The sequence below is a fragment of the Staurois parvus genome, unplaced genomic scaffold, assembly GCF_062004578.1.
Source record: "Staurois parvus isolate SC_StPar_1 unplaced genomic scaffold, SC_StPar_1.0 ptg000048l, whole genome shotgun sequence".
Lineage (NCBI taxonomy): Eukaryota > Metazoa > Chordata > Amphibia > Anura > Ranidae > Staurois > Staurois parvus.
This window is the reverse complement of record NW_028317844.1, coordinates 5,630,001-5,645,038: the sequence shown is the minus strand read 5'-3', so window position 1 is coordinate 5,645,038 and position 15,038 is coordinate 5,630,001. Positions and strand designations below refer to the sequence as shown.

The 15,038-nt window shown below is 41.2% G+C and overlaps 1 protein-coding gene across 1 annotated transcript in view; it reads right to left on the bottom strand.

Annotated features, from left to right (window-relative positions):
* SEC63 (SEC63 protein translocation regulator) overlaps positions 1-15,038 on the bottom strand; it is a 100,236-nt gene that overhangs the window by 30,108 nt on the left and 55,090 nt on the right. Inside the window, exons 9-13 of the mRNA XM_089664867.1 lie at positions 13,370-13,464; positions 13,116-13,248; positions 12,941-13,033; positions 7,823-7,977; positions 6,896-7,043 (exon numbers count right to left, since the gene is read on the bottom strand). Coding sequence (XP_089520993.1) covers positions 6,896-7,043; positions 7,823-7,977; positions 12,941-13,033; positions 13,116-13,248; positions 13,370-13,464 — 624 coding nt within the window. The remainder of the gene's footprint in view (positions 1-6,895; positions 7,044-7,822; positions 7,978-12,940; positions 13,034-13,115; positions 13,249-13,369; positions 13,465-15,038) is intronic.

Below are 15,038 nucleotides of genomic sequence, written 5' to 3'. Positions count from 1 at the left end.
GAGTGGAGGAGGTCGGCAAGTTAGCAGGGGGTGGGGTAGGCTTCCCTGAAGAGATGGGTTTTCAGGGTGCGCCTAAAGGAGAGGAGAGTAGGTGATAATCTGATGGGTTGGGGCAGGGAGTTCCAGAGGATGGGTGACACCCTGGAGAAGTCCTGGAGGCGGGCATGGTAGGAGGAGACCAGGGAACTAGAGAGAAGGAGGTCTTGTGAGGAGCGGAGTGTGCGTGCTGGGCGGTACTTGGATATTAGGTCGGTGATGTAGTTCGGGGCAGTATGGTGGACAGCTTTGTACGTCATCGTTAGGATTTTGAATTTGATCCGTTGCACAATCGGAAGCCAGTGGAGGGATTGGCAGAGGGGGGTGGCGGAGACAGAGCGGTTGGAAAGGTGAATGAGTCTGGCAGCCGTGTTCAGGATGGACTGAAGAGGGGATAGCCAGCGGCGAGGCAGGCCAGTGAGGAGGGAGTTGCAGTAGTCGAGTCGTGATATGATGAGGGAGTGGATGAGCTGTTTAGTGGTTTCTGGGGTTAGGAACGTGCGGATTTTGGCGATGTTGCGGAGGTGGAGTCTGCACGAGTTTGTTAAAGATTGGACTTGGGGCTGGACCTAGCTGTATACAGGGAGTGTATGCTAATGATTTTTTTTGTCCAGCATTACTAGGAAAATTTTTTTTATGTCAAGCCATGACTATATAAGCATTGGCTGTCCAAGGCTTTTGGTTAAAATGCTAGTATGGCCAAACATTTTTTTGCCTATATTTCTTTTGAATCACAAGAGTAAATTAACACAGTGGCTAAATGGTTAGCACTTCCGCCTGGCAGCATTAAGGTCGTTGGTTTGAATCCCAACCACGGCACCACCTGCCTGGAGTTTGTATGTTCTCCCTGTGTCTGTGTGGGAGGTACTCCGGTTTCCTCCCACACTCCAAAGACATGCTGTTAGGTTAACTGGATTCTGTCTAAATTGGCCCTAGTATGTTTTATGAATGTTAGGGACCTTAGATTGTACGCTCCTTGAGGGTTAGGGACTGATGTGAATATACTATATATGCAAAGCGCTGCGTAAATTGACAGCACTATATAAGTACTTGAAATAAACATGTTCTCCTGTGACCTACAATCATCTGACAGCCTGCCATAACTTGACGGGGCAGAGGTGGGTCAAGTTCAGGAAGGGAATATGAAAAATATTGTTGGGATACAGCCAGCTCCGCCTTTCATGGTATGGCTGAGAGCCAGTCATGCCAGCAAGTGCTCTTTGAATAAAATTCTACTGTATTTACTCATGCTGACCTGGCACCCTGCTGTGTTTCTATTGCATGCCAGCCCCCTCCTCTGCCTGGAGCTCCAGTGAGTGCTGGAGCAGCAGAGCAGGGCACAGCGAGTGACATTCCCTGCTCTTGACTGCCAACAGACAGAGCCCTCAATAACACCTAAGCATTTTTCTGCCTGTTTCCCTACATTTGACTACGTCTTACTACAATGTACATACAAATTACATGAGCTTTTTTTTTTTTTTTAAATAGAGTATTCAGGCTTTTTTTTTAATCACATAGGCTTCAATGGGAATGCTTGCAAACATGCAACTGGTGTGTTTCACATGTGCTTTTATGCCTGAAGAATTCCACTACTCATATAGAACTGCTCTCCTCCCCTTGCCCAGGGAAGAAAAGAAAAAAAAAAAAAAAAAAAAAAAAAAAAAAAAACACACTTCTGAAGCTTGGTACACATGCAAAAACACCCAAAGGATGCCTGGGGGAAAAAACGCATCAAAATCACCAAGAATACACTCTTCTGAGGTGTGAAGGCAGATTGTGAGCTCTCGCTTTTAAAGTCTGTGGGAAAGCTGCAGTGTCCCAGATACTATTTAAAATGTGCCGGCTTAAAATGGATTAAGACCAGCAAGGAGTGTGCCGCCTTATAGATTTCTGTCTTTTATTTACAATTTTACTCAGTTTTTTTTACTGCCTGTGTACCCATGATGGAGTTTTCCCCTCTTTTCCTGTCTGGGCAACTGGTGCTGGGCCTATTGCTATACTGCCAATACTCTGACAGGAGAGGGATGCTGCTGTTGTGTGACTACCAGCTCCTCCCCTCGCCTCATCAATTCACAGAAGGCTTTGTATTTTGTATAAGTTCATATAATACAAAATTGTTCCGTGATTGGGTAAGAGGGATGGGCAGTTGATTCTGCAGCTGATGTATAGGGGACCCTGAAGGTAAAGAGATGGCACTGAAGGTAAAGTGATAGCTACAGTAAAACTATAAATTTAAAAATGTATGCCAGCACATTTTAAACAGTTATTTCCGGAGATCTTCTTTAAAGGGTAATTAAACCAAGGAACAAAGCAAAGAATATTTTCAGCAAGTACAAAATACCGGATGATCTTGCCAGCAATGCAGTGTCCTTGTCACTTCATGGTAGCTGAATAGAAAGCAAAAACTAGATTTCATTTCCATTGTATACTACTAACCTCCCCCCCTAAGCAATTGTGATATACTGAGGCAAATCTGTTTGACGTCCAAGCTGGGTGGCAACCATGGCTCGCTACATAGATAGAGTGGAGAAGTGGGCACAGCAATTCACGGGATTACCAGGTGATAATATAGGGAAAAAAAGGACTGAAAAAAAAAAAAAGGAAACCATTCAGCCAACACATCTAACAACTGGTAAGGTGCAACAGGTTTCATTTTTATTTTTAGACTTTAATGGAAAGGACTCTTCACCTAGATTTTGGTCAGTAACAGAACATAAAATAGGTGCAGTGAAGTGTTTTCATAAAGTTCTGGTAAATAGTTTTAGGTTCAATTTTCAGTTTTGACTGGTGTGTACCTGAACTGAATTTTCCAAAGCTGAGCTTTCCAAAAAATCTATACAGTCTGGAAAGTTGGAAAACAAAAAGACAGACGTCCTTATTTGCATGCCTGTTCCAGATCAGTGACCTGAGGTATTAAAACATGAGTGATGACCCGGCAACAAGCATTTTCAGTAGGAGAGCTTAGCATTGTAACTTGCAGGTTTCTTTCATGGCCATTTACCTTTGTAATCAGCAACTCTGAAGCTGCAGGGTAGCAAGAAAACTCTAAGGGGTGTATTCATAAAAAGAAATGTGCATAGCAATGAGCCCAGTGAAATTGCTATGTACATTCACTCTGTGCGGATGGAGTGGGGGATATGTTATTAGGCTATTTTCTGTGCTGGTTGAATGTTTTTAATTGATTTAAAATTAAAACGCTGCATTTGAGCACTAGCTTTTGAATATTAGAATAAGAAATTCAAATGACACTTAGTGCCATCTGGTGACCAAACATTGTTTTTTTGCTCGATTTGCACAGAATGAATGTACATACACTCTTACTGGATGGAGTGCTATGCAAATAAGCAGGGTCACCTGTCTTCATTATAAAAAAACATTCATATATCATATACCAATAATACAGTCAGGTCCATAAATATTGGGACATCGACACAATTCTAACATTTTTGGCTCTATACACCACCACAATGGATTTGAAATGAAACGAACAAGATGTGCTTTAACTGCAGACTGTCAGCTTTAATTTGAGGGTATTTACATCCAAATCAGGTGAACGGTGTAGGAATTACAACAGTTTGCATATGTGCCTCCCACTTGTTAAGGGACCAAAAGTAATGGGACAATTGGCTTCTCAGCTGTTCCATGGCCAGGTGTGTGTTATTTCCTCATTATCCCAATTACAATGAGCAGATAAAAGGTCCAGAGTTCATTTCAAGTGTGCTTTTTGCATTTGGAATCTGTTGCTGTCAACTCTCAAGATGAGATCCAAAGAGCTGTCACTATCAGTGAAGCAAGCCATCATTAGGCTGAAAAAACAAAACAAACCCATCAGAGAGATAGAAAAAACATTAGTCATGGCTAAAACAACTGTTTGGAACATTCTTAAAAAGAAGGAACGCACCGGTGAGCTCAGCAACACCAAAAGACCCGGAAGACCACGGAAAACAACTGTGGTGGATGACCGAAGAATTCTTTCCCTGGTGAAGAAAACACCCTTCACAACAGTTGGCCAGATCAAGAACACTCTCCAGGAGGTAGGTGTATGTGTGTCAAAGTCAACAATCAAGAGAAGACTTCACCAGAGTGAATACAGAGGGTTCACCACAAGATGGAAACCATTGGTGAGCCTCAAAAACAGGAAGGCCAGATTAGAGTTTGCCAAACGACATGTAAAATAGCCTTCACAGTTCTGGAACAACATCCTATGGACAGATGAGACCAAGATCAACTTGTACCAGAGTGATGGGAAGAGAAGAGTATGGAGAAGGAAAGGAACTGCTCATGATCCTAAGCATACCACCTCATCAGTGAAGCATGGTGGTGGTAGTGTCATGGCGTGGGCATGTATGGCTGCCAATGGAACTGGTTCTCTTGTATTTATTGATGATGTGACTGCTGACAAAAGCAGCAGGATGAATTCTGAAGTGTTTCGGGTAATATTATCTGCTCATATTCAGCCAAATGCTTCAGAACTCATTGGACGCCGCTTCACAGTGCAGATGGACAATGACCCAAAGCATACTGCAAAAGCAACCAAAGAGTTTTTTAAGGGAAAGAAGTGGAATGTTATGCAATGGCCAAGTCAATCACCTGACCTGAATCCGATTGAGCATGCATTTCACTTGCTGAAGACAAAACTGAAGGGAAAATGCCCCAAGAACAAGCAGGAACTGAAGACAGTTGCAGTAGAGGCCTGGCAGAGCATCACCAGGGATGAAACCCAGCGTCTGGTGATGTCTATGCGTTCCAGACTTCAGGCTGTAATTGACTGCAAAGGATTTGCAACCAAGTATTAAAAAGTGAAAGTTTGATTTATGATTATTCTGTCCCATTACCTTTGGTCCCTTAACAAGTGGGAGGCACATATGCAAACTGTTGTAATTCCTACACCGTTCACATGATTTGGATGTAAATACCCTCAAATTAAAGCTGACATTCTGCAGTTAAAGCACATCTTGTTCGTTTCATTTCAAATCCATTGTGGTGGTGTATAGAGCCAAAAATGTTAGAATTGTGTCGATGTCCCAATATTTATGGACCTGACTGTATATAAATGAAAACTGGCAATTAATAAAGTGTAAGCTTAAAGTGTTACTAAACCCACAACAGTAAAAATCAGTCTGTATATGCAGTAAAGCATGCTTGTTATACTCATTGTGCAACCTAAGGGGTTAATCCTCCACATTGTGTGAAAAGGATGTTTGATCCTGTCTTCTCTGATAATCCCCTTCTTCCAGTGTCTCTTAAATATCTCCTGATAGAGCAGAGGTTTGAAGTCACTCTGCACATGCTCAGTTTGGTGTGTATTGCTAGAGTTTTTTTTTTTTCTTGGCAGGGTGCATGTGATCAGCACAGGGTCAATCAGCACTTTCCAGAGGCCAGGGGTCTTGCAGCCTTCTACAGGAGAATGAAAACTCTTCCCTACAAGCTGTAACGAGTGCTCTGCTGGACACTGATAGAAGTCACAAGACTGCTCTAACTGTTGATAAGAAAAGGTATTTATCCGTTTATATTTACTAAAATAATTGTAATTTCATGTCCTGTGTACTGTGGGAGACCAGATATAGTGAATGCAGGCTCCTGGGTATAGTAACACTTTAAACAGTTGTGAGACTGACCTCCCTAGAGATTTCAGCCTACAGAACTCAATTCTTTTCCATATCAATACCTATAACGCACTTGTTTACTTTTTTTAATGTCAACTTCAGCCAAAATTTAGGATAGCATGTGGAAGGGTTAGAGAATCCTGTTACTATTTTATTGCTCTCTCCATCCACATTTAGAACTTTCACTTGCCAGACAGAACAGGATATAAAGAAAATCTTCCTTTCGTTTGATGATTGACAGAAAGAAGAGAAAGAGCAGAGACAATGGGGAGAAGTGCAGCAATTAAATCAAACTTACTAGCGAGGAAGATTTTAGGAGTTTATTACAGTCTATGTACCCATGAGAAAGATATCCCCTCTTTTCCTGTCTGGGCGACTGGTGTTTGGGCCCAACTTAACTGAACTATGGTGTCTGTTTATGACATAGAGAATAGCTGCGATTCAGAGGATCGCAGCTACTCTCTGGTCATTCACAGTTTATGACACTCAGGAGATCAGCGAGGAGTGATGTCAGCCCTTCACTGGAGATCTGTGTTCTCCCTCCAGATTCTCCAGCCCAGAACTAGAGAATCAGAGGAGCCGCAAACGAAGCAGCAATAATTTACCTCTGCTTAGTAAACTGATCTTACTGTAATCTCGCGAGATTATAGTAACAGCAGCCGTTTTCCAGCGTTTGTAGATCTTTCTCCCTTGTTCGGAGAACTGATCTAACCGCTTCATAAACAGCATTCACAGGAGAACTGTGTTCTCTGAGAACGCCGGAGAACTGAGCAGCGATCATTTACCGCTGGTTCATAAACGGACACCTAAATGGCTAAAACGACATCGGCTACCACTGCCTTGAGCAGTGCTAGTTCCCTTACTAGTCACTGAGACAGACCATTTTAGGAGCAATGGGTCCAAAATATTGACCAACTGTAAACACGTTAGAACCACAAATGGTAATCTGTCTTCCTTCATCCATTCTACACATTAAGGCATTCTTGCATTACAGTAGATTTATTGTACAACTGTTCTAGTACTTGTAAATCCTCTCATATATGCACAATAATAAGCACATAACTGTTCTCCATTACTGCTAACAATGCTATACACAGGCCTTTGCACACTGGCTCCCAAATGGCTCTGTCACATGACCTATATCTTTCTGTTTTGAATAAAACCAAAATGAATACACAATGGCTGACATGTCATGAAGTGGGAAAAGCAAGGAACCAAATAGAAAACTAAAATAATAAATTTTTTGCACATACCCTGAGGCTTTATCTCCATTGTGATGTGTGGAAAGCTGCCAAGAACTGCTACTAGCTCCTCATAGCTGCTGTCCTCCAGAAAGCTAAACAGCAGGCGACGATCTGACTCCTTCATGCTAACTAGGTCCCGAATCGTCTTGATTTTAAACTGTTAGCAAGAAAGAAGTATGAAAAAACAACTTGACCTTGAATTCAGTAAATCATACATAATAAGCAAGCAACAATGACTCTAGTACCCAAATTGATCATTTGTTCATATTATCATCTCTAACCTAATATATATTTATATATGCAGAGGGTGTGTTTGCAGATTTGTAAAACATCTTAAAAGCTAGGTACTTGGTACATGTTTTTATGTGTTACTGTTATGAAATTGCCCTATTATAGGAAGCAGGGAAAAGCGAAAAGGAAAAAATGATAGAGAGAAGGAACAAGAGAGAAGGAACAAGAGAGAAGGAACAAGAGAGAAGGAACAAGAGAGAAGGAACAAGAGAGAAGGAACAAGAGAGAAGGAAAAAGAGAGAAGGAAAAAGAGAGAAGGAAAAAGAGAGAAGGAACAAGAGAGAAGGAAAAAGAGAGAAGGAACAAGAGAGAAGGAAAAAGAGAAGGAAAAAGAGAGAAGGAAAAAGAGAGAAGGAAAAAGAAAAAAAGAACAGAGGAAAAAAAAAAGGAAAATATAATAAAATGAGACTACAAGAAAAAGGATAATGATGTATGTCTATTTATTTATATATATATATATATATATATATATATATATATATAAATCATTTTAACTAAATGCAATGGAATGAAAATGCATGCTCAAGAAAATGACCATATAAAAAATGCTTGCATCTTTTCTATCTGCCTATATTGCAAAATCTTGATTCAGAACAACCACCAATAATAGTCCACAATAATACAACAAGCCTAGACCACACACACCTTTTTGTGGTTAAACACTCGTCTCAGATGATCCTCTTCTATAAATGGTAACTGTAAGAATGGAGATTTGAATTGTTGGAGACCCTGAACGGTCATCTGACAAAGCTTCATACAGTTCTCCAGAGAAGCCAGTGAAGGTGGTCTGAGCTCTCGCTCTAAAGAAAAAGCAGATTATTTTTATGTTTTTACAAGACTAATATGTATCCAAACCCAAAACCCTAAATGTACTGCAGCTTTTACTAGTCCATGGGGAGGTGGCTGCCTTTGTTTTGTTTTTTGTTTTTTTAAGCTTATTTTGCTTTATTTTCACCTGGAAAGCCTGCAAATAACACAATTCCCAACTATGGAGGGAACCATGGTTGTTCTCCTAGGCTGCCTTGCAAATCTAAAACAGACGCAGGAAGCTGCAAAGTCTATGGAATTGGTAACATGTGCCTTAAAAGGGAACCCTATATTTTAGAATACAATCTTTAATAACCTATCTAATTCACCCCTACAGGGCCCCTTGGGAAGTACAAAGAGGTAATCTGATTACCTCAGCTAATGCCTTTTTTTTTTTTTTAGAAAACTCTCAACATGTACCATATCCCGACAGTAAAAAGAAATTTCCTTTGGATATTTCAGAGCAGGACATGAAAGAAAGGGAAGACAATGTCCAGGTTAAGGTGGAAAGACAAGACCACCTTTGGGAGGAAGGAGACCTTAGGCTTTAGGACAACTTTGTCTTTGTGCAACACGAAGAATGGCTCCTTTACAAAATAAGGCTGCTAACTCAAGAGACCCTCTTAGCAGACGTGATAAGAAAGGCTAGTCAGAAGAATATACCCAATTGGTTCATAAAACTGGCTTCTGCAGAGCTCAGAATCAGACTGAGATGGCATAGGAGAACACACAGGTGGAGAAAAATGAGCTATGCCCTAAACAAAAGCCTTACCTAAAGTATATGAGATGGTACTTCTGATGGTACTCAAATACAGATGCTGATTCAGACCAGACTGGAGAAAAGATAGCCCTCCATGGGATGGATTCTTTCTAAGATGAAGGTTTACCTACTCCCTTAGGACTGTGGCTTCAACAGCCATGGCATTTAAAACCAGTCCACTGCCAATGTTCCACGTTTGACATGTTTACAGCAAACTGAGTCAGAATGTGAAGAATTCTGCCCAAGGGAAAGATCAAATTCACTTCTCTTTGAGTGGTGCAACATCTGGTGCCTCCATGAATGATGCAGACCATGGCCATGGCATTGTTTGACTATTTGTCTTTGGAATTCCACAATAGAGGAGTCCAGTGAAATCACTCAGGGAAACCACTCTGGGTTCTAGAATGTAGATGGGAAGGCAAGCTTCCTCTAACAACCAAGTCTCCTTAACAGAGCATCCAGGACTGGGTTGGAAATCCACCACACTAGGGAAATTCTGGTCTTGGGGGGGGGGCTTACATATGGGGTGGTGCAATGCCTAAGTCTATTGACCCAACACTGCCAGTATGCTGAGTTACAACAGCCTGGAATTAAGCTGGGCATACAGCCCAGCCTCGAAGTGGGCAACCATATGACCCAATATACAGACAAAAACCGAAGGATTCCTCTAGCCTGGAAGTCTGGGCAGAAGAGCTAGGGACAGAAGTTAGACCCAAGACAGGGAGACTCTGGATATTTACCAGGTACTCCAATCTGTGAAATGGGTCCAGCAGTGCCTTGCTCAGATTGAGGATCAAACTGAAACTCCGCAGAGGCTGAAATGTCTGTTGAGTGTTGGCTAGCAGAAACAGGGAGGATTGTTCCTTTAACAGAAGCTCGTCCAAGTACATCACAACCTGAATTTCCTAGGAACGGAGCAAAGCCAAGACCGGACCATCTTGGTGAAAAGACAGGCAGCAGTGGACAGGCCAAAAGGAAGAATGACAAGCTCGTAGTTAATGTTGACAGACCATAACAAAGAGTAGAGAACATTGATGAGACAAAATGTAGCAGTAAAAGTCCTACTGGTAGAGGAGCTTCATTTTATGGGTACTCTTATCCCCGATGATCTCTTATGACTTCTCAAAGGAGGAACCACAAAGGCATTCACCTTTAAAGGGTAAAGGCATTTCTACCATAGGTGTTCAGCTGATCAGCTGACCCAAGGAAAAAGATCCTGCGTAAGTGGATGGAGAGAAGGCTCCTCTTGGAGATTTGATAAAGTGAATTTGCAAAGCCAATCATGCAATAGTGTAAGACTCTAAATAAAACTGGCTGTGAAACGGTAAGGATGGAGCGAAAAATGTGGGACAAGTCACAGCTTGCATGGCTGGGCCTGCCAAGGAAGAGAGTTTTAAAGAGGCCTTTTACTTTTTGTCTACTGGGTCTTTAAACACGATTATCCTCCATGGTTTTTTTTTTTCTTCTATTAAGACAAGAACTGGTAGGTCTACCACAGGAATCATCCCCTTGTGTAGTAAACCATTGAGCAAAATGTTTAGGAGAGTAAAAATCTTCTCTGGACGAGGCCAGTTTCAATACAGGACAGGCTCTACCAGCAAGTGGACAAGGAAACATACTGCGTCAATAATGGTAGCTATGGCATTCTTCAGATTAGATTACATCTCTGCTACAGGCATGTCATCCTGATCTGATTTTTGAGAAGGAACTGCAACCTCTTCCTTCATTTTCAGTGTCTGGCTCAATGGTGAAATCAAAAGAACAATTCAGGAGGGGAGGTCAAAGGGGTATGCTATGACCACTACGATCTATGGTCTTGATAAGGCCGGACATTCTTCCCATGAAATCGGACTTTGTGGTAGAAAACTCATATCTGGACAACAAAAAAAGAAGAAAATAAAAGAAAGAGTAAAGCTGGTGTAGCAGAATGGCCAGAGGAAGGCAGGGAGTCAGAGTGGGGACATCTGACAGAGTAAAGGGTATTAGGGCCCAAAGTGGATAAACCACCATCCCCAATGCAGTCAAGAACTGAGCCTGACCTACCAAGTCCATCAGACCCTTTTTCCCTGCGCTTAAGATCTGCATTGTGAAATTTCACTCTTGGAGAGTCACTCATGATCTCTGCAGCAGTAGAAAGGGAGGGGCAATACCTTGGTTTCAAGCACTTGTAAGCTGCAGTAGCCCAGGTAGTGCAGAAACAACCACTATATTGCGGCTGCAGGAGATGTTGCCGATACAAAGTCTCACTTGGAAGGAGGCAGGGCGTTTCAACAGCAATTAAAATGAGGTGCTACAGATGCAAACCACATTCGGTATTTGGTTCATGAAGGCACATTAGGCACCACACTGACGAAAAAAATAGCACACACAGCTACCGCCACCAGAACAGTGGTCAGTGGCAGCCACACACCCTGATATATAGGGGTATATGTAAAAAGCAGTGAATCTGACATTCACCAAATATTCAATGCAGGTGATTCTTCCTTGTGCACTTGTTTTAAATGACAGCAAATTACTACATTTACCACAAGTGAATGGTTCATGAAAGCCCCATTCACTGCTTTATAGATAACCCCCCAAGTGTACATTAAAAAGATCTAGATATGTGACAAGAGACATGCCTTTTTAGAGCACACCAGTTAGCTTATATACATTTACACAAAATATAAACATGTAAGACCTGCCAAACAAAGAGCTCCTACGGTTCCTTGCCTGCTATCACATTCACTGCCATGAAAATCCTGCCATATGCCTTTTTGTAACAAAATACAGCTTGATTTAAGGTGCTGACTTTGGGGTAAATCCTGGCAATTTGCATTTCTGTGGTCCAGTAGGAGTGCCCTTACTGTGCATGAAAGCGCTTTCAATGGACAGGTAAATAGCACATGGTGGGCTCTCCACCAGGACTACTCCGTTTAAAAAATATAAACAGCCCTAACATTTTCACAGCTTTGTTTACAGAGAACAAAAAACTGTACTTGTATGTAGCCATAAAAAGTAACAAAACCACCACCCTCTGCTGTGTATGTATACGTAAGTCAATCACAATTATGCCTCAGTTTCTGAAGCTAGGAGGGATACCAACATTTAAATCAGCTCAAATACCAACCTAATTGCTCTCTTTGTTCCTCCCAAGAACTCTTGCTCTCTAGCTCCCGTCATCTCCTCCCAAGATCATCTGCAGGACGTCACCTGAGCCTCCCCCATCTTCTGGAACTCCCTAACCCAATCTGTTCGACTATCTTCTACTCTGTCCACTTTTAGATAATCCCTGAAAACCCTTCTCATTAGAGAGTTCTACTCTGCCCCCACCTAACAACTGTACTTTCTTTTCTCTATCAGCTCATCCCCACAGTTATTGCCTTTTGTATCTCTTGACCTTCCTTCTTGGATTGTAAGCTCTAATGAGCAGGGCCCTCTGATTCCTATTGTATTAAATTGTATTGTAGTTATACTGTCTGCCCTTATTGTATAAAGTGCTGCGTAAACTGTTGGCACTATATAAAAGCTGTAAAATAATAATAATATTGAATTTGTTGTCTGTGTGTACTTCTCTGATGTGAGCCTGCTATAAGATACATATGTAGCTTGCCACTGTTGCAATCCATCTGAAAGTATCTGGACCACTAAAGTCATAAGTCCTCATCAGCTACTTGTTCCAGGCCAGTGACTCAAAACAATAAAATTGAATAAAAGGATTATAAGTTTACAAAACCAAAGCTTTTACAGTGTTCCATATTTGGAACTAATCAGCTGTGACATGACGAGAAGACCAACCGAAGGTCCCCGAAATGTGTACAACTCTCAGAGCCATTAGTGTACCATAAACATGAAGTATTTTTTCATAGGGAGGCTCCTTTTTTTCTGTTTCCAGGTTGGCTATTTCATGGATTCAGAACAGAAAGGAGGCAAAAAAAAAAAAAATGTTAGCGGACAGGAAAAAAAAGGAGTGTCTTGAAGGTTTATTGTTGTGACCTATACTGAATAGCATTGGTTTGAAAATAAATCAAAGTTGATTAACTGATATGGACAAGAAACAAGCTCTAGACCACAGAAATATTAGGGAGATGAAAAAAAGTACAGGAACTACACGTGTTTGCGACAGGACCAAGGGTTTGGAGACAACAGATATTAGTACTTTACCCCCATCTATATCTAACAGCTGAGCTGATTTAGAGGGAAATAACTAATCTTACCCTCTCTACTCCGCGCCATTATTATTAGTTGGCATATAACATTAACCATTTCCTGGAGCAGAGCTGGACATTTCTTCAAGATAAACTGCTGATCTGCAACCAAAAGCCAGAAAGATTAGCATACATGCTCCCAACCAATGGCTAACTAATTCTGCAAAATCAAAGTCCAGACTACCTTCTTTTAGTGTCTCTGGTATTTGCATCCGTGATAAATGAGCCAGTAAAAGCACCCTTGCCTTAAGACTGTAGGGGCAGGTGAGTGGAGGTTCATTTTTCTTGAGGTTGATCCCGCCAATCTCTCTTATTAGCTTTAAAAAAACAAAAACAAAAAAAAAAACCATGTACAATGTTAGCAGAAGCAATACACATGATTTTACAAAGGCTATATATATATATATATATATATATATAATTCATGGCTAATATTACCTGAGGTATTAGTACATTATCTGCAGGTCTGCTTGTGGCATCCTTATTATACTGTGGATCAAACTCTGATGCTCCTGCTAACACCATAATTAGGCCTAAGAGAAAAACAAAATTGAAAAGATATGTGTAGGCTGTAAATGTACTCTAACTGCACACTGCAATGTAATGCTGTCCAGTGATCTGGCATAACAAATACTCTAGGTCCGCCTAACCTGATTTTGACAGTTTCTTATTTCCACAATTTATGATGGGTGTATGTGAGTGAACTACTACTTGAGACAGAGTGAACCAAATATCATCGCGTGATAGATATAGATAGATTATATATCTGTCTGTCTAAGTGATTAATCAACATAAATAAAAATGAAAAGTCCATAAAAGTCTCTTCCACCAAACAATTCTTCTATTTCCCCAAAAAATCACCACATGCTCATAAAGGCGGCGATCCCCCTTTCGGGTGTGCACTCACCGAATAACCGTGCCCCCCATTCTCATGGGTTGTCTGGAATCGCTTATTATATTAATCCAGATGGGAAGGAAGTCGGCCAGTATCAATATTGTTTCACTTCTTTCTGTATATCCTCAAATCTCCATGCCTCTCATTCCCATGATTAGCTCACACCACTTCATAGATTGACAGATTCCTAGTGCAGAGGAACTATAAAGTGGTGTGAGCTAATCATGGGAATGAGAGGCATGGAGATTTGAGGATATACAGAAAGAAGTGAAACAATATTGATACTGGCCGACTTCCTTCCCATCTGGATTAATATAATAAGCGATTCCAGGCAACCATGAGAATGGGGGGCACGGTTATTCAGTGAGTGCACACCCGAAAGGGGGATCGCCTTCTTTATGAGTATCTGGTGATTTTTTGGGGAATTAGAAGAATTGTTTGGTGGAAGAGACTTTTAATTTTTATGTATGTTGATTAATGACTTATCTATATATATACACACACACACATATATACACACACACACACATATATATACACACACACACACATATATATACACACACACACACACACACACACACACACTTTATATTTTTTGTCTGAATCACTTGAGGGTTCTTTTTTGGTTTAACTGATTTGTGTTTGAAATGGCAGCACTGTAATCTGTATTTAGTTTAATCATTTTTTTATTGCTTAATTTCCATTGGCTATCACGCATCTAACGCAAAAGTCTTTTGTTTTCACATACAATGACTATTAGTAAGAAAAAAGGTATTTTAATGCCCAATGGATGGCTTAGTACAGGTGTTTCCAAACTTTCTATACAAAGGTCCAGTTTACCATCTTTCAGACTTTGGGGGGGGCCGGACTGTGGTCAGTGGGAGTAGAAAATATTTTGGCATTAGTGGGACTAAACAATGTTCCATCTTTGGTATTAGGGAGAGAAATAGTGCCCCATCATTGATGTCAGTGGGAGGAATAATGGCCCATTGTTTGTGTCAGGAGGGGGAATAGTGGCCCACTGTTGGTGTCAGTGGGAGGAATAATGGCCCATTGTTGGTGTAAGTGGAAGGAACAGTCCCCCAATGTTGGTGTCAGTGGAAGGAACAGTCCCCCAATGTTGGTATCAATGGGAGGAATAATGGCCCATCGTTGGTATCAATGGGAGGAATAATGGCCCATCGTTGGTATCAATGGGAGGAATAATGG